The 27,695-nt window shown below is 36.2% G+C and overlaps 3 protein-coding genes across 10 annotated transcripts; 2 read left to right on the top strand and 1 right to left on the bottom strand.

Moving 5' to 3' along the window:
• Positions 1-1,726: 1,726 nt before the first annotated feature.
• LOC145597613 (SWR1-complex protein 4-like) lies at positions 1,727-9,932 on the top strand. The gene is made up of 16 exons (XM_081653818.1): positions 1,727-2,134; positions 2,228-2,314; positions 2,719-2,784; positions 2,881-2,940; positions 3,333-3,389; positions 3,972-4,101; positions 4,276-4,343; positions 5,091-5,183; positions 5,320-5,367; positions 6,203-6,343; positions 6,515-6,625; positions 7,681-7,776; positions 7,859-7,930; positions 9,397-9,457; positions 9,560-9,594; positions 9,699-9,932. Exons 1-16 carry the CDS (start codon positions 2,021-2,023, stop codon positions 9,771-9,773), a joined length of 1,314 nt encoding a protein of 437 aa, XP_081509944.1. The 5' UTR covers positions 1,727-2,020; the 3' UTR covers positions 9,774-9,932.
• A 2,102-nt stretch (positions 9,933-12,034) lies between these two features.
• LOC145598496 (nifU-like protein 1, chloroplastic) lies at positions 12,035-15,626 on the bottom strand. 3 transcript variants are annotated; one of them, XM_081654859.1, is made up of 4 exons: positions 15,140-15,626; positions 12,899-13,035; positions 12,599-12,819; positions 12,035-12,401 (listed from the first exon to the last, which is right to left on the bottom strand). In XM_081654859.1, exons 1-3 carry the CDS (start codon positions 15,480-15,482, stop codon positions 12,631-12,633), a joined length of 669 nt encoding a protein of 222 aa, XP_081510985.1. In that variant the 5' UTR covers positions 15,483-15,626; the 3' UTR covers positions 12,035-12,401; positions 12,599-12,630. The 3 variants fall into 3 exon arrangements, with proteins under 3 accessions (XP_081510985.1, XP_081510984.1, XP_081510983.1); XM_081654858.1 differs by having other exon boundaries at positions 12,035-12,391; XM_081654857.1 differs by lacking the exon at positions 12,035-12,401 and having other exon boundaries at positions 12,464-12,819.
• A 1,067-nt stretch (positions 15,627-16,693) lies between these two features.
• On the top strand, positions 16,694-26,563 carry LOC145598222 (DUF724 domain-containing protein 7-like). Of its 6 annotated transcripts, none has more exons than XM_081654550.1 (10): positions 16,694-17,450; positions 18,633-18,776; positions 19,404-19,811; positions 20,490-20,948; positions 23,578-23,644; positions 23,725-23,933; positions 24,179-24,284; positions 24,384-24,764; positions 25,178-25,339; positions 25,412-26,563. In XM_081654550.1, exons 1-10 carry the CDS (start codon positions 16,893-16,895, stop codon positions 26,185-26,187), a joined length of 3,270 nt encoding a protein of 1,089 aa, XP_081510676.1. In that variant the 5' UTR covers positions 16,694-16,892; the 3' UTR covers positions 26,188-26,563. The 6 variants fall into 6 exon arrangements, with proteins under 6 accessions (XP_081510676.1, XP_081510677.1, XP_081510675.1 ...); XM_081654551.1 differs by having other exon boundaries at positions 16,769-17,450; positions 23,725-23,942; positions 25,178-25,312; XM_081654549.1 differs by having other exon boundaries at positions 16,771-17,450; positions 23,725-23,942.
• Positions 26,564-27,695: the final 1,132 nt, after the last annotated feature.

Below are 27,695 nucleotides of genomic sequence, written 5' to 3'. Positions count from 1 at the left end.
CACTATATGTTGTCATAAACGTACGTGATACGCTTGAGTTTACGAAATCATCACTTCAAGTTGCGAACGGGTAAAATGACTGTTTAAGGGCATATTGGTCGATTCCATCGACCCAATTTGAATCCCGGAGGATATTAGGGACCATGGTAAACATCTTAGCAATTTTTATTTCCTGGCGAAAAAAAGGTCAAAAAATTACAAAATTGAAGGCTATAATCCACACTTTTTTAGGAAATTTTGAGGTTTTGGGGCACGGTAGCGAAAAGCCTTGAAACCCTAAAGGATACATCTCGGGGTCATATAATGCCATTTGAAACCCTATATGATCATTATATGTTTTCATAAACGTCCGTGGTAAGCTTGAGTTTACGAAATCACTACAAGTTGTGAACGGGTAAAATGACCGTTTAAGGGTGTATTGGATGGTTCCACCAACCCAATTTGACTCCCGGAGGATATTAGGGACCATGTTAAACATCTCGGTAATTTTTATTTCCGGGCGAAAAAAGGTCAAAAAATTACAAAATTGAAGGCTATAATCTACGCTTTTTGAGGAAAATTTGAGGTTTCGGGGCCCGGTGACGAAAAACCTTGAAACCCTACGGGATACATATCGGGGTTATATAATGCCGTTTGAAACCATATATGATCATTATATGTTGTCTTAAACGTCCATGGTAGGTTTGAATTTACGAAATCACTACAAGTTGTGAATGGGTAAAATGACCGTTTAAGGGCATATTGGATGGTTCCACCGACCCAATTGTACTCCCGAAGGGTATTAGGGACCATGGTAAACATCTTGGCAATTTTTAGTTGCGGGCGAAAGAAGGTCAAAAATTTACAAAATTGAAGGCTATAATCCATGCTTTTGAAGAAATTTTGAGGTTTTTCAGGGGCCGGTGGCGAAAAGCCTTGAGACCCTAAGGGATACATCTCTGGGTCATATAATTCCGTTTGAAACCACATATGATCATTAATTCATTATATGTTGTCATAAACGTCCGTGATAGGCTTGATTTTACGAAATCACTTCAAGTTGTGAACGGGTAAATGACAGTTTAAGGGCATATTGGATGGTTCCACCTACCCAATTGGACTCTTGGAGGGTATTAGGGACCATGGTAAACATCTCAGCAATTTTTATTTTTGGGCGAAAAAAGGTAAAAAAATTACAAAATTGAAGGCTATAATCCACGCTTTTTAAGGAAATTTTGAGGTTTTGAGGCCCGGTGGCGAAAAGTGGCAAAATTGAAGGCTATAATCCACCCCATTGTTTGAGTACAGGCTGAGTTCAGATTATTGGTGGTTAAGGTCGGGTCAGTTTTTGACAGCTTTAGAGTCTTAATATTTTTCGCCATCGGGCCCCGAAACCTCAAAAATTTCTCAAAAACTGTGGATTATATAGCCTTCAATTTGGTAATATTTTGACCTTTTTCGCCCGGAAATAAAAATTGCCGAGATGTTTCCCATGGCCCCTAATACCCTCCGAGAATTTAATTGGGTTAGTGGAACTATCCAAATTTGTTAATAGACAAATAAAGTTATTAATGGTCAAATTTATGTCTTGACAAATATACCGATTAAACTGATACATTTAAAAAAAAAAAACAGAGGGAGTACATAATATAAAAACTTCCTCCCATAATTCAGTAAAACATAATTTGTTATATAAACCCGGGTGTACAAATCATGATCACCCAAAAACCCCAAAATATGTTGATAACTCGTTAACTCGATACCCCGTGGGAGAAGATTTTACATTTTGGGGTCAAACTCAAACGTTATTGATTTGTTACTCTTCTTCCCTCGGAAAATTTTGCTTACTACTCGTAGAACACAAACCAAAGGGTGTTCTTCCAAGTTCCAACCTCCCTGCCATTTTTCCCCAAATTGAAAAATTGAAGATCAAATTGATTTAGGGCATATTCAAAGTTTCCCAGAAATTGAACCAACTCACTCTCCCAGATAAACTAATTATCAGATCTGGAGAATTTATTTGGAGAAGGCAGAGTGAAAGATGGATGCAAAAGACATTCTGGGAATACCCAAAAACGCATTGCCATTATCACAAGAGAAGAAGTCTAAACCTCCCAAAGAACCTCACCGGAAGCCCGATGGCATTTCTCGCGAGGTTTTATTAATTTTCGCTCTCCTCCTTTTTTGCCCTTTGAATTTGATAGTTTTGGGAATATGCTGAATTTTTGATTGTATGTAAAATGAATAGGTTTACATGCTTACTGGAGGAGTTCCACCTCTTATGCCTGCAATTGATGTCGCTCAGCTCAAGAAACGTCCACCAACTGATGAGAAGGTCACACCCTTTTGCTTATTTTCTATCATTTTGTCTTTAATTTTGTGAAATTGAGCTTAATTGCTTTGAAAAATCTCATCTTGGAATGAATTCGTCATCGACTCGTAGTTGTGTAATAAAGAAGTTACATTAATATTACTTGAACTCATCATTATAGCCATGTAAGTAGATAATTGACAATTGACACTTCAATGGTATGAATTACTTCGTTTTATCTTAGTTAAGCTTACGCAGCGAGTAACATAGGTTCTATGGGCGTTTGCTTAATCTGGGTGCTTGTCAAATGTATTGAAGAACGACTGAAAGTAGTTCTAATTGTCTTGGAGGGTGATGCACCTTGATGAAGGGTTGGAGCATGATTGCTAATTTTTATTTAAGGTACCCATTTTCCATGTCCTGTGCAGGTTACTTGGCAATGGCTTTCGTTCACAAATTCAGCTCGGAAAGATAATTTGGAGCTTTACCACTGGGTATTTGTTGCTTCACTTTGATCTATCTATCGTAATATATGAAATTGTTTGATTTTTAAATTGAGCATTAACTGAATTTTCCTATTCTTCATGTAGGTCAGAGTTGTAAATGGCGTGCCTCCAACGGGGGATTATCCTTTTGCCAAATATAACAAGGTATGCACATTGCTGTATATTATGCCTTAGTCAATTTAAAAATAAACATGTTACAACTGATGGATATATATTAGCCTGTCTCGTATATTGGGGCATGGGGTGGAGAGGGATGGCAGGATATGGAATAATGGCTTTCTAAATTGTACCATACAATAGTAGGACTGAACGAGCAACCTCTTCTCTCCCAGCTTGAGGAGTGGTTAGACAGGGTTTGAGCAACCTCATGGTCTGAGTTATTGGAGCTTTTGCCCCTTGAGCTCCCACATTATTCCTAATCAGTCAGTTGATGTTATTACTTCCCGAAATGACATATTCTATTTTGCTTTGCTTTATTGGAGCTTTGCTTTATTACTTCCCGAAATGACATATTCTATTTTGCTTTTGTGTCCCAGTCAGTTGATGTTATCAAATACACAGATGAGGAGTACGAGAACTACTTGACAAATCCTGTAGGTATCAATTCATAATAAATACTTCTTCCGTTCTATATCTATTGCAAGTTTGCGACATGTGAAATTTTGTGTTTTGACCATATATCTTTTTGTAAAAATTGATAAGTTTATTTTGAAAGGTGTATCGAGACGAATGAAACAAGACCCTATATAACTATATTTTTCCTTTTGTAAAAATCACAATAGGTGATCAAAGGGTTGTGTTTGAAGGGTAAAAACCCAAAAGCTTCAAAAGAACGAAGGAAGTCGTTTAATACATAACAAATGTATTTTGATCTTGATATTTAACCTTGATATGCATGTATATTAGGACACTTTTTTTTTTTTTTTTTTTTTTTTTACAATTACTGTCTGCTTCAAGTTGAGTTTGTTGAGATTTTATCCGAGGATTCACCGTGCATAAACATTGTCTCTTCACTCATCTTGCTTGAGTTTGTTGGATTTTTCTGGGGAATTCATCCTTCATAAAAAATTTCTTGCCAAGTATCCTATGCTACTTAAGCACATTAAATGACGTACAGCTGCATCTTGTTTATAAAACTTTTTCTTTTCTCTGTTTTGGCATTATCTTCTTTCCAGAAATGGACTAAGGAAGAGACAGATACCTTATTTGAGCTGTGTGAGAGGTTCGATCTCCGCTTTGTCTTAATAGCTGATAGGTTTCCATCGCCTCGGACTGTGGAGGAGTTGAAGGATCGATATTATAGTGGTATATCTCTGCTGACCTTGTATTTCATACCTTACTCTGTCACTCCCCCCCCCCCCCCCCCTCTTCTCTGCATTTTCTGAAGTGTTCTGCTTGGAAAATGGTTCAATTAATTTAACTTCTTCAGCTAATTCAATCTTTTCAGTGTTTTACTTAACTTCGTATTCTTTTATACAGTGACTAGAGCTTTACTGATAGCTAGAGCTCCATCTCCTGCTGATGTTTCTGGGCATCCATTGATTAAGGTATGGTGAACTGATTAATAAATCCTTGTAACTACCTATTAAGATTTAGGATATCAATGAGCTGAATTGAACTGAGTATTAACCGTTCGATTTAGGTTTGATAAGAAACACGCAAGTAGCATGAATAAAACAATTGAGCTTTATTTTGCTTGTTTGAGCTGGGCTCATTTAAGTTTTTTGTTGTTCGAGTTTAGCTTATGAGTAGGCTGTTTAATTCGTGTTCAAGCTTGAGCTGAGCTACAATAATTTAAACGAGACTTTTTTTGTTAATGAGTCATGATAATTGAGCAAGATCGAATTTAAACGGAGATATTAACAAAAGTGCTATTATTAAAAATGACCATTTTTTTATCATATACATTTTGGTTATCTTTTGTGATACTCTATGAATTTCTGAAAAAAATTATACACATTAAAAATAAAAAAAATGGGCATAGTTTTTTTAAATTAATAATGTTCGAGCTTGAACGAGCTTATAAACAAACACGGATGAGCATATAAACTAACATGAACAAAGCTGTCCACAAGTGACAAGCCTTAAGAATTTAAGTTCTAAGCTGTTCGAGCTAGGCTTTTTTACTAAACAAACTTGAAATTTTTGTTCGAGTCATTTGTTTATTAATGAACTAGCTTTGACCAAGTTTGTTAACAAGCTGTTCATGAATGCATTGGCTCACTGATATCCCTATTAAGGTTTCTGCTTGTAATTGTATTGACATATTGTTGCAACTTGCTTTCATGTAATAGGAACCATACAATGCAAAACAGGAGACAGAGCGCAAGCGTGCTTTGTCAATGGTTCTTTCTCAAACAAAACATCAAGAGCGCAAGGATGCTGAGGTCTGCACTTTATTGTGTTATCTAGTCTGCAAAGCTATATTGTAGCCTCAGTAGCAATCTTTAGAATTCTAGTATTAGCTAACTTGTTATTAGTGCATATCATTGTCACTTCATGTTGTGTTTTCTTGTTTTTCAGGTTCTTGCTGAAGCTAAAAGAATTCAAGAGGCACGTTTGTTGGCTAAGGTATTCTACAAGTCGGGATGCTATTTGCTTGGTTTATGTTTAAGAAATTATAATTAAAGAGGATATGTTGAGCTTGTGCTTATCTCTACTTTTATGTGACTGCTCACATAATATGATTGGTGGGGGCAATAGTGCTTTTTACCCGAAAACTGGCCAGCTTTTGTAGTCCATATTCTTTGCTTGTGCATCTGTGATGTTTTTGGTATTGATTTTTAAAGGGTCTTGTTTTCTTCAAGGGCGAGATAGAGTATGGGACTGAAAACTGTATTCAGCTATCTTAGAAATGATTGGACCTAGTTATTTACTTATATATTGTACCTTTTGATTTTGATGATCATTTCTTAACCTTCCATGTATTGTTAATGCTTTCTGGTCTTACCTGTCCTTTACCTTTTTTCTACCCTCCTTTAAATGTGATTGAGCTTGTCATTCATATTTTTTCGGCTATAAAATGCTTTTAGTAATTGGTGATAACAAAAAATTTCTTCTTCCTGATAATTGATTTAGGCTATGATCTTCACTATGAGAAAATAGCCCTATTCTGTGTTAGGATTTAGGAAATAAGCAATTTTCTGCTGACTGCTCAGTATATTTCCCTTTAATGATTAAAATTTGAGCTTCTTTTTCTATAAATGAACTTTTTGGTCGTGATTTGAGCTAATCTTAACTAATATATTTGTAGTTGAATGCCATATATCTGTTAAGGGTTGGATTGCATATTTAATTGGTTGGCACCATTTTTTAAACATGTTTTATCTTCTCTGCCAACAGTCAACCAATCACGTAGAGGGAGAATAGAAGACCTTGACTTATGATTTTTCAATATGTGTTCCAGGAAGCAGAGGAGTCAGAGTTACCAGCAACCTCGGATGTTGGTGCAGATGCTGATCGCTCTGCTCATCCTGGTTCTGTATCACCTATCTCTGCAGCTCCTGCTGCAGCAGATAATGCTGCTACCCTGGCCTCCCTTCGCTCGGTGAGTTGCATTAGGAACAGTCTCTCTGTACCTTTTTCTTGTGCCAATGTTTCAACTAATCGTCAAATAGCTCATCTATCCTATGCCATTTTTCAGGAATTCGCAAATTGTAATATTGTAGGTATAAAATTCAGTCAATGAGTATTTATATTACCTCTGAACTATTTGCAGATGCGTGTATACTTGAGGACATATGCTCTTGACCAAATGGTACAGGCTGTTAGCTCTTCTGCTGGCCTTCGAACAATCAAGAGGGTTGAACAGACTTTGCAAGATCTTGGGGTTTGTTCTTTATCTTTCGTTAAATTTGTATTATTTTATGCGTAATAAACTGGTTTTACAAATATGGTGTGATATATCATATATGTGATGCTGAAGCTATATGTAGAGGGGAAATAAGTACTGCATCTTCAGTGTATATGGGGTTTGACTTCATATTAACCTAGCTAGTTCTCGAATTCTAAGATCTGAATCTCTTAGAGAATATCTGCTGTTGATAGTAATATGTCATCTATTGCAGAAAATAGAAAGTGGTTAATGAAATTCAATCTTTGACATTTAGAAATTATGCTGTGGTACAACAGTTATGGTCTTCCAATACAGCACCACCTCTTCCGCCCTCTCTCTCTCTCTCTCTCTCTCTCTCTCTCTGTGTGTTTTCACGGATATGTGACATTGACACATCATAGAGGATTATGTGACTCTTAATGAGAAAAAAAAAAAAAAAAGTGACTTTGACTGTCTTATTGTATGCATGCATCTTATCTTATAATTTGCCTATCTAAAAATGTGATTGCAACTTGGGTCCAATTTGCTTCATCATTGGAGCCTGTATAAGCACCTGCTTTATGATGCAAATCTTTTTGTTGAACCTGAATTATATTCCTGCTCTTGAGTTTTTGTAGGGAGTTGGTTAATATCTGGCCCACTAAGGCTAAATTTACTTAGTGGGTTTGGCTGTATGTGGAGTTATTGTTATCATGTAGGAGTACAACCAAGGAATGTCATTAGTCCGTACTATGTTTTTAGCTGCCAGCCACCTAAGCCCTTCTAGCTCCATTCCCATTCCGTTGGACCAAAGAAATAGAGGAATCCCGCTTCAATCCCTACTCCCATTAATGTGTACCCTTACCCTCTCTATTTACAGGTTCAGATTATTATTTTAGAGAGCGGAAAAGATGTAAAAGGATGATGATGCCTTTTATAAGCTTAAGTAATGCCTTTTGGAGCAGATGCATAAATCTGGGGCCCATCTCACCATTTTGTTTCTCATCAACTTGTTTCCTTCTTCTTGTTGGATTAATTTTATGTAGGATTAAATTGCCTTTTTCTTTCAGGTTAATTTGAAGCCAAAGGTCCCAACAAAATCTGTATGTGCCGAGCATCTTGAATTGAGAAAAGAGATTTTAACTTTACTGAATCTACAAAAGCAGGTAATTTGCTACCTGAGATATAAAAAATTGAGATTGACTGTACCTGTATATTTAACTGAGTTATTGTAACTTGCAATCTTAGTTTCAGTACAAGGAGGCAGAGGGTTCTTCTTATCGTGAGGGATCATACACTGACACTCCAGAAACACCTAAGGTTTGAACTAGTATCAGTATTTTGAATTTTGATTATGATGTGGCCTGAAATGACCATCAACTTTTCTTTTATAGCATTGCTTCATTTATTTTTTTTACCTGTTTTAATTTTTTTTTATAAAAAGCAAAACCTTATTTGTTGCTCTTTGTGGCTTGATGCTTCAGATGTGTTTTCATGTGTATAAACTGGACTTTATAATTTTAATTTGAAATTGAAGTACTGGATAAAATTATGGAAAATTTGATATTTACTACCAGCCAAAGCATCATGTATCAGATTTACTACCCATTTAAAAAAATATTTTATATTACTACCACCCAAAATCACAAAATTAAAATTTCAATACCACTTAACGGAATCCGTTAAGGTTCCGTTAAGTTTATTCAAAAAAAAAAAAAAAAAAAAAAAAGATTTTATTTTTCAAAAAAAAGTAACCCAGCCACCCACCCCTCCTCAATTGCCACCCCTTCTCTCCCCCCTGCCAGCGACCGGCGGCCGGCGTCCAGAGCTTCGGCCGGCGCCGGCGCAAACCCACTCCCCTCCCTCCCCCCCACCCCTACGCAACCAACATATCCCCCTTCCCTTTCCCAGTTCTCGCTGCCCGACCCCCACCCCCACCCCGAATTGAATTACTTCCATTAATTCCGGCGTTTTCGACCTCGGTTCCTAGCACTAAAGCGTCGAAAATGGAATAGAAGAGTCGTTGAAGTGATTTGATAGAAGATTTTGATTGAAATTAAATCACAATTGAAGCAATTAGGGTTTTGAAAAAGGGGGAAATTTTTCAGCGGCGATGGTGGCTTACGGTTGATGGAGATGGAGATGGAGATGGAGTCCAAGCATTATCTTGCATCAATGGGGGCATATATCTTGTATATGCAGCAGCGACGTATATTCAGCTTCAATTGATGGTGGTGCGGGGCTGCTGGTGGAGCGAGAAGCTTCTTGCGGTGGTGGTGCTCGCTGCAGTGTTGCGGTGTGGGCTGAGCTTGGAGATGTTGGAGAGAGCAGGGGATCAGAGTTGTGGTGGTTCGGCGTTGTGGGTGACGGTGTGAATGGAGGGGTCGGGGCAGCAAGTACGGGAAAAGGGAGGGGGTTGGTTGCGCAGGTGGGGGAAGGGAGGGGGTGTGGTTGCGTCGGCTGGGGGGAGGGGGTGGGGTCGTGCCGGCGCCGGCAGGGAGGAGGGGGTGGCAGTTGAGGACGGGTGGCAGTGAAGTGAAGGGGTGGCCGCAAGGTGGTTGAACGGTGGCTAAACCCAACTAACGGAATTAGTAACGGTCTTAGTCTTTGGTAGTGAAATATATATTTTAGGGATTTGTGTGGTAGCAAAATAAAATATTTTTTTAAATGGGTAGTAAATCTGATTCAGGATGCTTTCGGTGGTAGTAAATGTCAAATTTTCCTAAAATTATGCCCTTTTTCACTTTGCTGGAACCTAAATGTTTCCTTGTCTGTCTGTTTAACAGCGCTCCCAACGTGCTTGGGATCAGGATCGCCCTTTTGTTCCCGAGCCTCTAAGTTTTGGAGGTAAACATTTCTCACCTACTTTTGGTTTGTCTTTAATGGCTTTTCTTAATTAATTAGATGGCTAACAAGTCACTATGTTGCTAAATTTATTTTCTATTACAGGGGATAGAGTCGGTAAAAGGGATCAGAAAAGAAAGGTAAATGTAGTTTTTTTGTAAATTGCATTTTACTTGTCTGTGACATTTTTTAGCTCCCATTTTTTAAAATTCTTCTAAAAAAAACTTGTGATTAAAACTTGAAGGGGCCTGGAAGGTCATCAGATGCTCCATCATCACCAGCGACCAAAAGGGCTCGGAAATTGAAAGCAGAGGGATGATTGCAGTGCTATGGCTTAGAATTAGGAGCTTTAATTTTCTGATGGATGTATTATGTCTTTTAGTGCCACAAATTCATTATATCCCTTTTTAGGGTAAAAATCTTTTGTATCTTACATTGAAGAAATTCAATCCTTCCGATGTTAGTGTATATTATGCTATCCACAAAGCGCCATGCAATGCTTTTTCCCAATTTCAAGCGCAAATTATATTCTGTTACTGAAAGACGTCAACATTACGATAAGCTCCTTCCAACTACTCTCCTTAGGGAAAGAGCAAGCTTGCCTAAAGATATAGATTGAACCTCCTTTTAACTACAAACAAAATGCTTGTTTCGAGTTAAGTACCAGTCTTGTCCACATTATAATCTTAGGCCTTGTTTGGTTGAACAAAAAAATGGAGGAATTGAAAAATTATGAGAAATTAGAAATTGGGGGTTTGTTTGGTTGGCTATAAGCCTATAAAAAGTGAATTATGTAGGAATTGCAAATTCATGGAAATTTCCAATTCCTACAAAATGTAGGAATTAAATTATCAAGGCTTCCCTTAATAACTCAAAATTCCCATGAATTGCAATTTTCTTTATAACAACCAAACAAATTTCTGCAATTCCTAGGAAATTGAACGTGAAAATTTAATTCCAATGAAATGTAATTGCCTATGGGAAATAAAACCCCATATCAACCAAACATCTTATACTTCATTGAATTTCTTTATTTGAATTTTTTCTGTCCCCTTCTTATCAACAATACGTGGTTGAGAATTTTCTCCCGCACTTTTAAGTTTGAAGTAGCAGACAAAGAAGAGTATCAACACTAAAATTTCAGCAACTATCTCAATAAACACATACTTTTAAATAAAACGGATGTTCAGTAAATTACTGAACATCCGTTATAAAGTGACAATAAAATACGCAAAAATTACACTAAAACGCATAAAAGTTACCCTGATATATACTTCCTCCGTTTCTTTTTACTTGCAACATAGCCTTGTGGCATGTGTTTTGAGGTCGGGTTTATGTAATGTAAACGGATAAATTATTCATTATAATTTTTACAAATGATACTTAACCCTATTCTAATCTTCGTGTAAAAATTATATTGATAAAATCGCTCATTTACCCTCACTAATCATCTCCTAAAACCGCGGGCCTAAAAGGTGTGTTGCAAGTAAAAGAAAACGGAGGAAGTATAAGTTATTTATGCTTCATTGATAAATTTGACAAAAGTGACACTAAATTTGACAAAAGTGACACTAAATCTGACAAAAGTATACCCGATGTACAGTAAATTACTGAAAACCGGGTGTATACAAAAGTTTTCCCTCAATAAAATATACTCCATATTGTACATTTCTGAAGCGTAGGAGCATCAAATATAAAGAAACCAAGATGCAACATCACCTTACACTTTGCACACATGTTTTGCCTTCTCTACACAACTGCGGAATGTCACATAGGAAATCAATCTATGTCGCGAGACAACCCCAGTGCAGCAGCCTAAAGAAGCAGGACAGCGTACGACTTAAAACTGCATTGCCACCTATCGCTCTCTCACTGTTTGGTTCAGGCTTCTTCTTGGGTCCCCTCATAGATGGTCTCCATTCGCGGGTTAACCTCATGGTTTATCAAAGTGGTTCAGTTCAAATTGGTCCTCTGCACACCAACATTTGGGTTTGAACCCTCTCTCTGTCTGTCTGTATGTCAGTCTTTCTCTTTCTCTCACTCACTCTCTCACTGATGATGGCTTAGGTTCCTTTTCTACTGGGATTGTTCTACTGCACCGTTGGAGTATTTCAACTCTACTTAGATGAAAGAGCATCGCTCAACGTAAACCCAGAAGAAAGCTTTAAGAAAACAGCTGTCTCACTAATGTTAGTTATTCTAAAACCATGATCAGAAATGACCATATTTTTGACAGGAAAGCGAACCATGATCATATTGATACAACAGACACATTACGAATTATAAATGAACACAGATTTTATTGCACTTGTTTTTATCGCAGATCATTGGTGGCATTTATTGAGCTGAGTGCTGAGATGTATAGATCAGGTGTCCCGGCCAACATAGAAGCATATGTGTTGTTTGCAGCAGCAGAATTCGTTCTGGTTCCTTACTGATAGGACATGGTTTGGGTTTGCTCTTGCCTGCATCATAGGCATTGGTTGCCCACTAGCTGAGATACCAATTATGAAGTAAGTCTGCTAAGCCACTTGCTTATCTTCAATTCCAGTAGATTTATATAGCAAGGAAAAGAGGAAGTAAAAAAAATTGTAAAACTACATTATGCTGTTTCCAAAACATTGTGACAGAACTCCATAATCCTTATCAAGTATTATTCTGCTATTTCACAGGTATTTTCACCTATGGTACTATCCTCAGGCAAATTTACAAATCTTTGGCGAGGTAATTGCAAATGAACTCTACTTTATACAAGCTCTATATAGTTGAATTTCACCCTATTGAAGAGTTGGATTGCGTGATGCAGGGACTTGTCAGCTGGACCATCACTTGCTATTTTGTTTACACACCATTCTTGATCAATTTTTCAAGATAGCTTAAATCGATTTTTCTTGCCCGTGATGCGAAGAATGAGGCATGAATTTCTTATCCAACATCCTGTTGCAATCTTGCATCAAATGGAAGCCAGAACAATATCTTAATAGTAGAGATATAGACAAGTTTCTCTACTGAATGAAATGTATCTTATTTGTTGAATTAATAAACATCAATTATCTACAAGATTTACCATGTCTGTATAACAGATGCTCTTAAAAAGTATTATGAAAACCATACAAGGATGTGGTGAAGTAGCTAACAACTTACATCCAAACTGCACTTCAGAAAACACTGCCTTTCTAACTCGTAAAGATCACATTTGAAATGTCTGGAAATCTTTCTTTGATAGCTGCTTTTATTCCTGACCCAATGGTCTCTGGTCCCTTATATTTAACCGTGCAATCCCCACCCTCAATGGTTAAAACTTCCACCTCTCCACCATAGTTCTTTATAGCAGGTCTTAGTATATCTAGATGACTGTTTACCGCCTACAAACACCAAAGTATTGTTAGATGGTTACCCGGCAAAACTTCTTGATCTCATATTGCACATTGAAGAAAGATATACCTGAACAGTTGTTTCATTAACTTGTCCTTCATTAACTTGACGAATATCCTTGACTGCATCACCAAATTTTTCCTTCAGCACTCTTTCGATACCCATTGTCATGGTGGTTGATGAACTGGGACAACTCTCACATGCTCCTGTCATGCAATAAAATAAATAACTTTCTTCCATCCATAATACTTTTAAATTACAATATTTTACCTCAGAATTAACTTCCTCTTTCCTTAAATATACGTCAATAGTTGATCTGTACAAATTCTCTCTTATAATAAAACTTGCTCATGCTTTTGTCCCCCTTCTCCATCTACTGGTATTGTAAGTGATGGAAAGTTGGAGACATAGTCAACCATAAAGCTAAGTTTATTTTAGGTTGGAGGGTGAAGAATAAATATAGGTAATTTAGACGATTATTACACGTAGTATACAATAGTCATTGCTTTGACGTAGAAATCTACAATATAAAGGATTTCAGAATGTTAGCCTTCTAAGAGTTCTAACTACATGGCCCACGCTAATCTATAGTCTCTCTAGCAAATGAAGAGGAACGCCCAAGAAAGGTAAATAATCCAAGTTGTGGGCAAGAAAGCTAAGTGCAGCAGATTAATTCATACAATCAGCATAAACAAATAGGACAAATTGACATCAAGCTTAAGGTAACAAAACACAACAGCTGACATCCCGAAAATTGTGTCTCAGGTTTCATAGCCAATGACTATTATGGCATGGGTTAAACATTTTAAGGTTGTGGAAAAATGCTTGCATTATGTTTACAAGCTACTGGAATGAATGAAGACAACAGCAAATAATTCTCAGTCTTCCACAATTAGTTTCTATCGACACTCTTGGTCTCGCATGACATATTGAAAAATAAAGAGATGTTTTCGAGAGAGTGTTTGACCAAGTCTTGCACCTCAGCTCTTCATGCTCACTTAAACTGCTTGTAGATAATTATCACTCATCTCTAGCATTTATCTTATATTGTCAGGTTGCTAATTTGTAGCACTGTAGTGGTGGTAGTCTCCCTGCAACAACTGTATATACAGAGTATACTCTCATACTCATCATACAATGCAAATACAATCCAATTTCTACTTGTACATGTTATTGGCTCCCATTAATTACTCATCCTAATTGTTTGTCAATCCCGTCTCACTACTGTGCTGTTAAATGCCAATGAGCACCAACAATCAATCAGCATTCCAGATGACCAAGGACCATCAAAACCCCTCACTGTTATAACAATTCCAAATACTCTCAAACTCTTCCTATAACTATCTCATGTGGATGGTACATCTTGAGGCCCAACTCAATGATTATTACTTGCTCAAGTTTGTGGATGACAGTCACCCGCCATCATCAATGGCCATCACCCATAAATAAATAACTTTTTTTGATGAACTCACTATCCTAGGCAAACCCATGATCAAGGGGATGTAAATTTTTACATGAAAACCCTCTCATTATCATTGCATACAAATTTTTTCAAACATTACATGAGAATATATGTTGGAAGGACAATCCTCAATCAGAACTCTCTCCTACCCATAAGTAAAAACATATTGGCTAGAACTACTCCCTCTATCCCTTAATTACATTCCTATTTTCCTCTATTATGTGAGGAATAAATGCTAGAAACAGGAATGTAATTTAGGGACGGAGGGAGTACCTAATCTTAGTACATGGATGGAGGAGCAAGAAGTATATTATAACTACTAGCATATGACCTATAAGACCATGACTGAGGTACAAGTCAACTCGATGCCTCTCCCTTCAAGGGCTACAACACTTGGGCAAACTTCTTGATGGTCTTGATGAAAATGATGATCAATGTCTGGTATTGATGCAACTAATGGACACAATACACCTACTCAATGAAGGGATCCCAAACACACAACCAAAAAACTTTGCAATTACCATTATCAATCAAAGATTTCACCTTTGTAGTTACCAATCAAAAATTTCACCTTCACAATTACCATTATCAATCAAATATTTCATCTTTGCAATGACCATCATCAATCAAATGCTTCACCTTTGCAATTACTAATACTCGTATTAATGAAAGATTCCACCTTTGCAATTAACATAGTAAAATACAGCTTTGCATAATTCTAGAGGTTAAACCTAAATCAACAGCTTATTATAAGAGAATAAGATTAAAATAAATGGCAATCAAGTAATCAGCAAACACTATACATGCAACTAAAGAAAAAAAAAAATAACATTGAATTGGAATAAAACCTTGAAGTTGAAGGGTAATGATGCCATCTTCAACAGAAACAACATCCACATTTCCACCATCAGAAATGAGATAAGGTCTGACTTCTTCCAAAACTAGGTCAACGTTCTTCACTGAAAGCTCCAATTGTTTGGAAGAATAAAGCCCAGGAGACCCATTTGAAACTGATGCTCTAATCGAAACCACCCTTTTCAGATTGAGATTGGGATTAACCCACTTCAAAGATTTGTCATTTTTCTGTCCAAAATTAGCAAAGGTTGGAGATTTATACGATTTTTCTTGTATTTTGAGGAAAGAGATTGATGGGTTACTCACCAATCCAACTGAGGTTAAGGAAGAAGCCATAGATAAACAATCTCCCCCACAAACACAAGCGTGTACCTGATATTTTTCTTTTTTACGGGAGAAGCAGTAGATAATTCGTTTGTACGGAATGTGTGTGTTGGTTTATAAGATGTAACATTTGTCTAATATAAGGTTTAAGTTTTTTTTTTTTTTTTTTTTTCCTTCTTCTTCTTTAAGTACCTAGATTTGATCTCACTTCTTGGGTATTATTCTACATTGTAAGTATGATCATTGATATATTGTTCATATGGATTTTATTTTTTTTTTTTGTTTTTTTTTTTTTTTTTTTTTGTTTTTGTAATGAGAGTATCAATATGTCATACGTCATACATTTTCATTTTCTTGGCAATGGTAGGCGATGAGAATTTTTTCCCTTGAAATACACAGAAATACTTGCGTGGACCCGAGGTTTATACATACGCAACTGACACTATATTGAACATAGTGACCTTTATTTTTAACATAGTAACCTTATTTTTAACATAGTAACCTTTATTAAAAGTTGCATAATGTTTAATACAATTGTGAACTTGAAGTACGACGTTATGACCCTTATTTAACATAGTGACCTTTATTATTAATATTGATCTTATAAAATATTTTATTAAAAAAATTAACCTCTTATAGCCTATATATTACCAAAATGACTTTTATTTTCAACATAGTGACCTTTATTTTATTATAGTGACTTTTTTTTTTGTATTAATAAAACAACCATAGTTTCTCTAATGTTAGTGGTCCACAATAAATTAGTGTGAACCAGGTCCATTTAAGAATTTGTATGAAATACAAGAACAAAAGTAACATTTTCAATTGCATATTTATTGAAAAAGGGTGATGAAATCAACGTCTTTATTAAATGAAGAAAGTCGAGTTATAAATCTATTTATACCATCCATAATATTAACTTATTTTATATTTCAATCCACTCCGAGTTCTAATATCATGCTCAAAAAGCATTATTCTATTTAGTTTTAAAGATATGGTCAAAATTTGTCGGGTCTTGTTTGTGGATGGGAATATTGAATTTCTCAAATATGTCCTATAAGTTTGTAATACTCATTGGCTCCCATATTTAATATTTAAGCGGTTGTTATGGATGTCAATAATTTTGCATTTATAGATAAGATTTATCGAATTAGCGAAACATACCCAAAATACAAAATCAACTTTAGTCCACATCATAATCGACTCCATACATGTGCATACAAATCTAAAAAAATCATACCACGTCACAAAATTGATTTCTGAAAAATCTAATGCACTTACATCCCGCCAAAACAAGATTAGTGAAAAATTAGGGGGGAAAAAAAAAATCAGAGTCGAAAGATGAGCGTAGTTTAGAGGACAAAAAAGAGTGAAGAGAAGAAATAATGACCAATTACCCCTTATTTTTCACCAAACTGAAAAATGCAACCTAAATCCAAAACCAAACGTCTCGAAAATCAACGAAAACCCCCCATTTTCATCCCCTATTCTTCTACTCCTACTACATCTTCTTCTTCACTCCCCCATTTCCCAAATCCAAATCAAATTAACCCCTTTTTCTCAATCGGATCCCAAGTTGAAGTTACATCTGACGAAGAAGGTTTTAAGGGTGCTTGGTATTCTGCTACTGTCATTCAACCTCCTCAATTAAAGCAAAATCAAGAACAGATTTTTGTTGAGTACAACAATTTATTGTCTGATGAAAATGGTTCTTCCCTTTTGAGGGAATTTGTTGATTCCGAATTCGTAAGACCTAAACCTCCTGTTGATGAGAATGAAAGGGTTTCTTTCGATTTAGACGACGTTGTTGATGCGTTTTATCAAGATGGGTGGTGGTGTGGTGTTGTCACTTGTATTGTTTCGCAAAATAGGTACAGAGTTTTCTTCTCCAGTCCGCCTGATGAGATAGAATTTGATGCTTCTGATCTTAGGATTCACAAGAATTGGGTCCATGGCATCTGGGTTCTCCCTCAAAAGCAGGTATCAATTTGCATTTTAGGGTTTTTCTAATTTGGGGTTTTGTCTTTTTGTCAGATTTTGAATCTGGGTTGCTTTAATTTTATGGGTTTGTTTCTTTTTAGGGTTTAATTGAGGATTTTTATAATTGGGATCTTTTAATTGTTCTCGAGTTCTTCAATTTGTTGATTTGTCTCTGAGTTTTCAGCTCATTTTTTTTACTACAGTTATATTATTATGGTTAGGAAGACTGATTTATGGAATTTGTTGGAAATTTAGCTCTAGGGAGTCTTCAGTTGTTGCCTTTTTAGGGGCAGTGATTGGAATTGTCTGAGTTTCGTCATTTCCAGGGCTTTGTTGTGGACCTGTGGTGATTGTGTTCTTGCTTTCTGAAGTCTGAACTGCTCGGGAGTTCTTGCACTCATGTGAAGTTACATTTCGATTACGAGTGGAAGTTTGTTACTCTACCTATATTATGGGTAGGAAATTAGCTAGCTTTGATTGACGGATATGGAATATGTTGCAAGGTCTGCTGAGAGTATTTATTTGTTGCAATTTACTTGCTACATGTTTTACGATTTGGTTGGAGAAATGAGGACATTTGTGCCTTTTTGTTCGTTTTGGTTAATGAATGCATTATAATTTGTGCTATCCTTTCTAATGTTACTGTTGATTGCCAATAGTAACTATAAATTTAGGGCCCAACGAGCTATTCTTTTAGCTTAGTGGTAGCGTCACTCTAGTGAAGGAGTCTTTTAAGGTATTAATTTGGATTTATATTAAAGATAGCTATTTTTCTTAAAGTTATATTAATCAGGTACTTCATAATATTTGCCCAATTATCCTTTTTTGATCCCTGAACATGTCAATTTCTTATGTCCAGCCCTGTATGGATGCGTGGTGTGAATGTTGTCTTAGAAAAATAGTCAAACTTCTCTACTTCCTCCAATATGCAAATTATGTGGTTGGCAATGTGCTGGATGACCTTATTTGCTTATACCTCCGGAAAATTGCTGTGTGAAGTTCAATTGACTTAGAATTACTATATTGGTCTCTGTTTGTTGCTTACCACCAAATCAAAAATTGATCTATGGCTTATTAATTTGGCTTTGCAGTTTTCATGCTTAATTATTTTTGTGACTGGAGATTATAATGTAAATGTTTTGAATCTAATAATGTGGTTTGTTGACAAAATTTTGATTTTAGACTCTAAATTTCTTGATGGAAGAGGGCTCTTTGACAAATTCTTTAGGACGAGATCTATCTTTCTCCCTCCCCCACCCCAAGCTGGTCATGGATATTTGGAGCACTGATTTAGTTGCTAGTCAGAAAGTGTTAGGAGGTCACAATGTAAGCTGGTTTTAAACTCCTCATCCCTGATTGTTGTATGCCTAATTTAACTTAAAGGCCTTAATTAGAATGTTGAAAACCCTTGACACTAACCCAACCCATCTAAATCAATTCTTGAGACTTTAACTTACCTTTTCCGTTAGGAGTATTGACCCTTTTTACCTATTTAAGTTAGTGATTTAAGAAACAAACACTAAATCAATTTCTTATGCCCGATTTGTCATTCCACATTTCCACTCTCATCAATTCATGTTTGGCTAGCTCCTAACTTGATGGTATAGTAGTATATTAAAAGTTTAAAGAATATACATATTTTGCTAAAATTTTCTATATGTTTAAGTTGAGCGGTTAAAGTCGTGCCAATTTTGGCCTGAAAATTTTGACGCTAACTGATTTTTACGTTTTTGGTTTGTGTTTTGCTACTGTGTCAGATTAACTTTTGCCAGCACTAGATATAAGTCCTTTTTTTTTTACATGGCCTCCTTTGGAATATTACTTACATCTAAGGTTTTTCTTTCACAAGTCTTCTCCTCATGTGCAGCTCATTTCACAGTTTTAAGTCTTCTCCTATCCATACATCTACAAGCTTGGTGGTTGATCTGGCCTTTTGATTCTTATTCTTGACAGAGAATGAGGGATTTGAATTTTAGCCCAGGAACAGCTGTAGAAGTGAACATTGATCCAGATAGTTCGTGTGATGTTTGGTTCCCTGCAACTTTCATTAGACAAGCTGCTAATAACTTGTTCTTGGTGGAGTATCAAAGCTCAAAGGAAGTCGGACTTCAAAAAGTAGCTGTAGATTCTGATCATATTAGACCTTCACCTCCTAGTTCGAGTAACAAAATTTTCAATTTACTGGAGAAAGTGGACGCATTTTACGATTATCGTTGGTTGAGTGGGGTGGTGACCAAAATTCTTGCAGACAGAAGGTACATAGTTTACTTTAAGCGCACAAAAAAGGAAAAGGAACTGTCTCATGCAGATTTGAGGCTCCACATGGAGTGGAGTAGTGGCAAGTGGATTCATACTTCCCAGGTATGCTTTGCCTTAAACCCCTGAGATGATGTTTCAACCAAGGGAATTTCAGTATTTAGTGGCTATATCATTTATTTTTCTCCTTTTAAGTTGAGCTCTCTCTCTCTCTCTCTCTCTCTCTCTATATATATATATATATATATATATATATATATATATATATATATATATATATATAATTTTAATTTCCTTCGTGCAATATTTTCCTTTTCCCTATCTTCTAGTTCTTAGCATGTTGGTAGTTAGATGGTTGGTGGGGATTGTTCTATTTGAGGTTGTGATCAGAAATAGCCTTTTGATTTAAGCTATTTAGCAATAGGATTTCTGTCCACTCTCCCACGGTGCTGGGATTGAAACTTAAAAGTGTGAAATAGGATTTCTGTCCACACTCCCAATGACTTGCTAAACAGGGCCCTTTTCTCATTTTCTGGCTTTTAGTTATCTTTGACGATGATGTTAAGCCTTTATGTCCCTTAATTAAGGCAACTGTTTGAGCCATAAGATCTTTATCTGGAAACAGATGGTATGAGCTGTGGGTATATGTCATAGTTGAGTAAGGCGCCATCTTTGGGCTTCTAGCTATTTATTGCAGGGTTTATTCCTTTCTTGTGAAGCTCTGACCAATTGCCTTGCTTCTGGTGCTTGCTCTATGTATTTAAACTCTTCTTTCTCTTTTAGGATTCCTCAATGACGTCAAATTCTGAAAAGCGTTCAAACTATATTGTTAATGGTGGTAACAAGGAGAAGACTCGCGTCCCATCTGAAGGTTCAGATGGTGTGAAGAGTGCTGGCTCGGATAAACATTTTATCATAAATCTTAGGAGTTGTCAGAAAGAGTTGATGCCTGGCAATGAAAGGGCCAGTTACAGCAGTGCAGCACCTAGCAGTAAAAAAACTAAACAGACAAGTGCTAATGGCGATGCTAGTTATTCCAGACCTTCAAGAAAATCGAATGATGAATCTGCATCTGATGTGCCATTGTCTCCTGAAACATGCAAATTAAAAACGCAACAAATGGAGGGATCAAGTAATGTGACTTCAGTAGGTATTGATTCCCCAGCTCCTGGTCATCCTGAGCATTCTAATTTGAAACAATTTGAAGACATCAGTCAGCCTTCTGATCCTACAGAGATGAAGGTATGTCACTGGAAGATTCTTTGTGTTATATCACTTATATGTACATTACTATTGGCCAGTGACATGAGAAGCTGTTTTTGAACTCCACGGGCCAACTTAATGCTTTTTTTATACAAAATCTGTCACTATTGATATTCCACTCTCGCCATACAAATGGAATCCACTCTATAGTTTTTGCACAAAAATAATGTTCCTAGGAAGTGAGATTGTAGGAAATGGATATTGTGGTCTTGTATTGTGCATTTGTGCTGGGGTGGGGAAAGGAGTGAGAATTAGAACATCAAGGATTATACTTGTCACCCACTCCTGATTATTTTTGTAAGCTCTAAAAAAAGCTTTATAGACTAAAAGTGTTCCTTTTAAAGGTAAGAAATGCTCTATGCCATTGAAGTAATCTTACAAATGTTACTCTTCGTTGGGACGTAGAAAAGGCTTTATAGAATTAGGACAAATTGAACTTACCTAAACTAGATTAGATTGTCAGCTGCTTTTACATTTATACATGAATGGCTGTTAAGAGTTTCCTAGATTCTTAATTGGTGTACAAGCAGAAGCTATTCATACGGTCTTCATTTTTAAGATGCCTAGATGCCCCTGATGGCTAGTAAGGGAGCACAAGTTACAGCAGTCTGGTTCTGCACAATGATGCTATGTTTATTAATTTATTTATTTTGAAAAATTACAGGTAACTCTCTTCTCTATACCACTTTTACAAAAAGTTTCTTGTTTACTTTCCAAGAATTGCTTTATTGGACAATTTGTCAATTAACAATACCATAGAACTATAGCTTTAGTTTCCTTTCCACCTGCAAAAGAGAGCTGGTCCTTCTGAAAAAAACTGTAGTTAGTAATGCTGATCTCATATTGACCATAACATCAGCAGAAGCCAAATGGAGTGAGCCATATCAAAGTGACCCAGAAAATAATCTTCTTCATGGTTGTGGCCAGAGTTCGGTACAATAGAGAAGATGGTTGCCTAATGAATACAGGCTAGTCAGAAAAAGAAAAGAGTTTATGCTTTAAGCAGCTTCCGAAAGGTGGAGAGTAAGTGCTAACTTCTTTGTGATTACCCACATATTCAACAACAAAGACAGTTAAGCAAGCAAACCAAGTATGATGAAAACAAGGAGAAATTTACTGTGGGAAACTTGAGAACTGGGAGAAATCCACCAATCCAGTGTAAAGTAATACTTTGATGAAAAATGATGGAAATTACAAGCCTCAATTACACCATTGAAGCTCCCACCTCAATACAACTCTCTCTCACACTTAAGAGTTAAGACCTAAGTGCTTAGGCTATTACAATTGAGGCTCTCTTTCACTTCCTAAACATTCTACATCTCTTCTTGTTACCCTAGTACAATGACCAACATGATTATGCATAGTGCAAGGCATAAAAACACTCCAATAGACAAGAGATTTTCATGTCACTTGATGAAGCATAACTCGAGTGAACAATTCCCAGGTTTGGGTGAATCAAGCCAGGTTCACTCGAGCCTCTTGGGTGGTTTGGGCAAATTTTTTAAAGCAGGCCCCAAAACGGACTTTCAGTTACCTTCAAGCATGTTCGGGCGAACTGCACTTCTTCCACCATGATTTAGCCTTGAATAGCCTCTAGGTAAGCCCTAAAATTAGCGGAATGCTCTATAGGAATTGAAGGTTGAAGGATTAAGCCATACTTCCTCCGTATTTTATTACTTGCTCCACTTTCCTTTTGTGGCCGTATTTTATTACTTGCTCCATTTCCTTTTTTTGGAAACCTTTCACAATATTTAACTATTTCTTCTCTCTTAGTGGACCCCCCAACTATCATACTTTAATGCTTTCATATTCTCTCTCCTCCCAACTATCATACTTTGTTCTTCCACCAACCCCATTTCATATTTTATTACTTTCTACTATTTCTCCTAAAACTTTGCGCATGGAGAAATAGAGCAAGTAATAAAATATGGAGAGAGTATCTATGAGTGTGATTAAGGAATTGACCCACATATGGCAAGTGCAGGGTAAGGGGTATGCCCCATGATGAAAGGTATTGCCTAGGACCAAGTCGACCAATAGCACTCAACCAAAATGCTGAGGGCTCCCTATTGCACCAGATGCTAGTATCACCTTTCCATTATTGTGCTCCATTGCAATATTGCATGATGGTAGCACCCTGATGCATTGCCATATACTACCCTAGTGGCTAAAAGTTTTGAGTTATCATATTCAGTGCAGAGAGTAAAATTCTTTCCACTGTAGTATTAATCAAATAGATTGCTTTGTGAGGTATTTTAAAACAAACTGTTTTGTATAATTTGGAATGTAAATGATAATTTCCTACAATTTTTTCAAGATTTACTATTCATGCCAAAGGATGACTTGTGAGTAGAAGGTTTAATATTGCTGAATTCTGAATGCTTCTTTCTTTTGCTTTTCCTTCTCTCAAGATTTTGTTATGTGGTTGGTATAATTAATTGCCTTCCATTTGTCAATAATGCTGAATTCTGAATGCTTCTTCTTTCTTTTGCTTTTCCTTCTCTCAAAATTTTGTTATGTGGCTGGTATACTTAATTGCCTTCCATTTGTCATTAACTCATTACTTGATGTATAGATCAATCCTTAACATTTTGATTTTCCTAATTAGGTGGACCATGAGAAACAATCTGCCTTGAGAAAGAGAGGAAGACCAAGATTACGACCTTTAATGTCAGGTATTTAATATATTTTTATAAAATTTCAGCATCTCTTCTGATAAAAATTGTCGGTTGAGCATTACTTTCATATTATTTAGGGAATGCTGTTGGAGATACTATCGACCAAACCTCAAATAAAAGTGATGTGATGAAACAATTTGGATCTATAGTCATAGGGCTGACGCATAATGGCAAGATGATTGACACACTAGGTGAAAGTTCAAGTCAGCAATTGATATTGGGGCATAAAAAGGCTGTAGATGTTGAAGAGAAAAACGTGGATTCTTCAGCAGATCATGAAAGCGTAGTAAGCAATGTAAATAGACGGCACTTTCATTCCATCTGTTCACAATGAAACATTTCTTTCTTTCCCCAAATTTTCTTTTTTCCAAGTACCTGATTTACCTCATGTTTTATTTTTTATTTTTATTTATTTTTTTAAAAAACTATTATTTCCAATCTTTCTCGAACCTCCTCGGGAATCCTGGAGGGATGTCTTCTTTCTCTCATTTAGGATTGCTAATATAGCAGGATATCTTTCTTTTCTGTTAGGGGAGTGAGCAACAGAAAGAAGGTGAAGTCACCAATCAAAAGAGGAAGAGAGGCCGGCCACCTAAAGTGCTGTTTCGGCTTGGTAGTCCACAGACTAAAGAAGCAGGTATATTTTTATGCAAGTATACATTAATTATGCAATTATTATATTGAACTGTGGGTTGAAGTTCTTACTATTTTCGTATTTCTCTTATTGGGTAACCAGGTGCAGTGCCAGAAGTTGTGGAAGAGGAGAAGAAAGATGAAGCTTCTGATGCCAAAGATGACGATGAAAGACACTTTCCAACAAATGAAGTTGAGAAGCCTGTTACCGTTGTTGACCCTTCTGGGATTAGCGACTCTGCACCTACTGATTATCATGATAAACATGTGAGGAAATTTACAGATCAAATTAAGTTACTAAGTGACATACGTAGGCTGGGTACTAGAAGTACTTTAAAAAAGCAAGGGAGAAAACAAAGGAAAGTCCCAACAGAATCAATCATGGTGGATTCAGATGAACCTGTCAAACCTGTTGCTTTGAGGACTGTATTGAGGAAAGGAAGGAAACAGAAACCAACCAAACTGGTTGATCCTCAAAGAGAAGGTATAGCCCATCTCAATATGGGTAAAAAGTTTTAAGTTTGACTTTTTTTTTTAATTTATATTTTTTTCCCTTTGGGGGTGCTTATGGTTGTTGGCTTTCTAGTGCTTCGTTGCACCACATGGCTTTTTAAAAGAAACCTTTCATGAAGTCAGCTTTGTGGCCATTTTTCACTTCTCACCCTATCAAAGGAGATGGTTCATTTAACGACTGTAAATGATTTATGTAGCTTTGAGCCTTTGAAGTAGTTGTTGGGACCTTTGCAGTTGTCAATTTATTTGTTATACTGGAGAATTTAGTGATTGGTCTTGAAAATGAAAACCCTATATTTGTCCTCTGATTACTTGCAAGTTGCTTAAATTTAGGTGATCTTTTTCTCATGCTTTGTTGGATGTGATTTTGTGTGGATTTGGCAGATGATGTAGATAATTCAAGAATGAAAGCCATTGAGGTTTTTAACAATGTAGTACCTAGAGAGTCTGACAAAGTTGTTGCTGGAACCTCCAGCAATGCTTCTGATGATGATAGGCCATTATCAGCCTGGTTTGAAGGTGCACATTCTCCCACTACTGATGCAAGTAAGATGCTGTATTATACATGCTTATACCCTTTGTTTGATTATTGCTAAAACTTTTAATTAAAATTTGCAGGAATCCCTCTGGGTGGGACTGCTAATCAATCTGGTGAGAGTGGAGATAGAGGAGAAGAATTGAAGACAACACCTTTTGGTCTCCTTGAAGAGAATGAACAAGATAATAGGTGCACTTCAGCTGAAAATGTCAGCCAAGAGCAATACAAGAATTTCGAAACGCCAATACAATCACAGTCCACTGCAATTGTGCCTGTGGAAAGTCGAGACTTGCCCTTTGTAAAGAATTCCCTTATCTGGGAGATGATAGAGAACATGGAAGTTTTGAAGCGAATTCCTCAAAAGCCGCATTTCCTCCCTTTGTATAATTGCAAGGAAGAATGTCGTGAAGGATTAGCCATAGGCAGTATGGTAACTTTCACCAGTTTAGTGGAGAGAATATCAAAGTCTCTTTTTAGTGAACCCAAAAGCCTCTTAGATGGGTATCTGGAAGCTCTTGTTGACTTGGAAGAACTAGGATTTAATGTAGCACCGGTAAGAGAGCAATTGAACAAGATGATATCCATAAAAGGCAAGTACGAGCATGCTCAAAACACGTCTAAAGAGATTGAGACTCAGATCATCGAGCGTAATTTTGAGAAGTCAAAAATCAACGAGGAGGTTGCAGAGTTAGATAAGAAGATTGCAGAATTAAAGGAGAAACGGGCCTTAGTAGTTTCAAAGAAAGAGAGAAAGGATGCTGAGATTGCATTGCTGCAGACGAGTGTGGATGCTGTCAAGGGTGCCCTTGAAAACGCTGAAGAGGAGTTTGAGAAAGTAACTACTTCACTTTGGTAAACATTGTTCGCTTGTATACATCTTTGTAACTCTTGTGTGTACAGAGCATTAGCGGGTCTAGCTTGTAGTGCTAAATTCTGAGTAGGTCTAGGTAGTAGTGAAAGACAGGAAAAAGGAGAGGGTTTCATCTATCTTGGCAAACTTGAGGTGGCCAATGTTAGAATTGCTCTATATGCTGCTGCAATATCGCAGTCGGAATTTGCTGTTTGTAGTGCTGTCAACAGGATCAGCTATTATACTTGTTTGTCTTAGAAAAAGTTCTCTTGTTACTGCTTAAATTGAGCATCTTAGGTTGCATTGCATGAACCTGGTGGTTGAAGGCCTATTCTTGTAATCTTAAGTACTTTGGCAAAGAAAGATGGGAAGGCATTACTTATCCACATGACTACATAGTTTTTTAAACGTTGGGGAAATAATTCATTTGGGGGGGGGGGGGGGGGGGGGTTGGTTTATTATTAAATAAGGATTTTGATAGGATAAGAAGAGATTATGCATGAACTAATCTGAGTTTTATTCAAAGAAGAGATTGTGATTTTGATGGTCAAGAATGATGTAAAGACATTTAAAATTATGCAGAGCAGTTCAGAAGCGATGTTATTAGTTTAGAGGTGTTTAATTTTTGTGTTGAGAATTTAGATCTCTTAAGGGATATTGTAAGTGCCAAATGACTATTATTATTCAATGAAATCACCCCTCCCTAATCCGTTCAAAAAAAAAAAAAAAAAAAGAGAGTTCTATTTGCTGATTAATTTTTATTTTTATTAATATGATAGTCTTTACTTATTATTTATTGGGTAATCATTGATATAAAAGCCCTCAAGTATTTAAAGAATTTTTAATAAACTCTAATTTAAGAGTGATATTCTTATAGGGTGTTTAATTTGGTTATAAAAGTCGGAATGGTATGGTATGAGAACTATACAACAACATAGAGTTTATGTATAAATCATAAACCAGATTACACATAAGAACATTAGAGGTAGGACCATACAACTTCTTTCTTTTCATTTTCTATCTAACTTTATTTTTTTTTGAAAACACAATCAACAATCACGGACTCATTCCTTGCTCTTTCTTCCAAACACTTTTTTTTTTTTTTTTTTTTAATAAAGATTGATTCATAAATAAAAAGTCATATGACATATACAAAGAGATTATAAACTAATAAATATACGACAAAATCAAATAAACACATCCTTTCAGTAGGGTTACGATCGTTGTTGCAAATCGTACATTCATCACCCTCTTTTCATATCGCTGTGATTTACAGCTTTCTTTGACCAGGGGTCTATCGATCTGTTGTAGTCGTGAAAAAAATTTGATATTATGTGTTTTTTTTTTGTTTTTTTGACGGGAGATTTTTGTCATACGAGTAATATAAACTACTTCATAGTAAAAAAAAAATTTCCAATTTTTTCCCAAAAATATAGGGAATGAAAAACAAAAATAAAAACAAATATTGTATCAAACTTTAATCTCCAAAAGATTTTAAAAAGTCTATTTACTTT

The sequence above is a fragment of the Chenopodium album genome, chromosome 20 (genome assembly GCF_948465745.1).
Source record: "Chenopodium album chromosome 20, dcCheAlbu1.1, whole genome shotgun sequence".
NCBI classification, from domain to species: Eukaryota; Viridiplantae; Streptophyta; class Magnoliopsida; order Caryophyllales; family Amaranthaceae; genus Chenopodium; species Chenopodium album.
The sequence above is the reverse complement of the archived record's forward strand: the minus strand, read 5'-3'. Positions and strand labels throughout refer to the sequence as shown.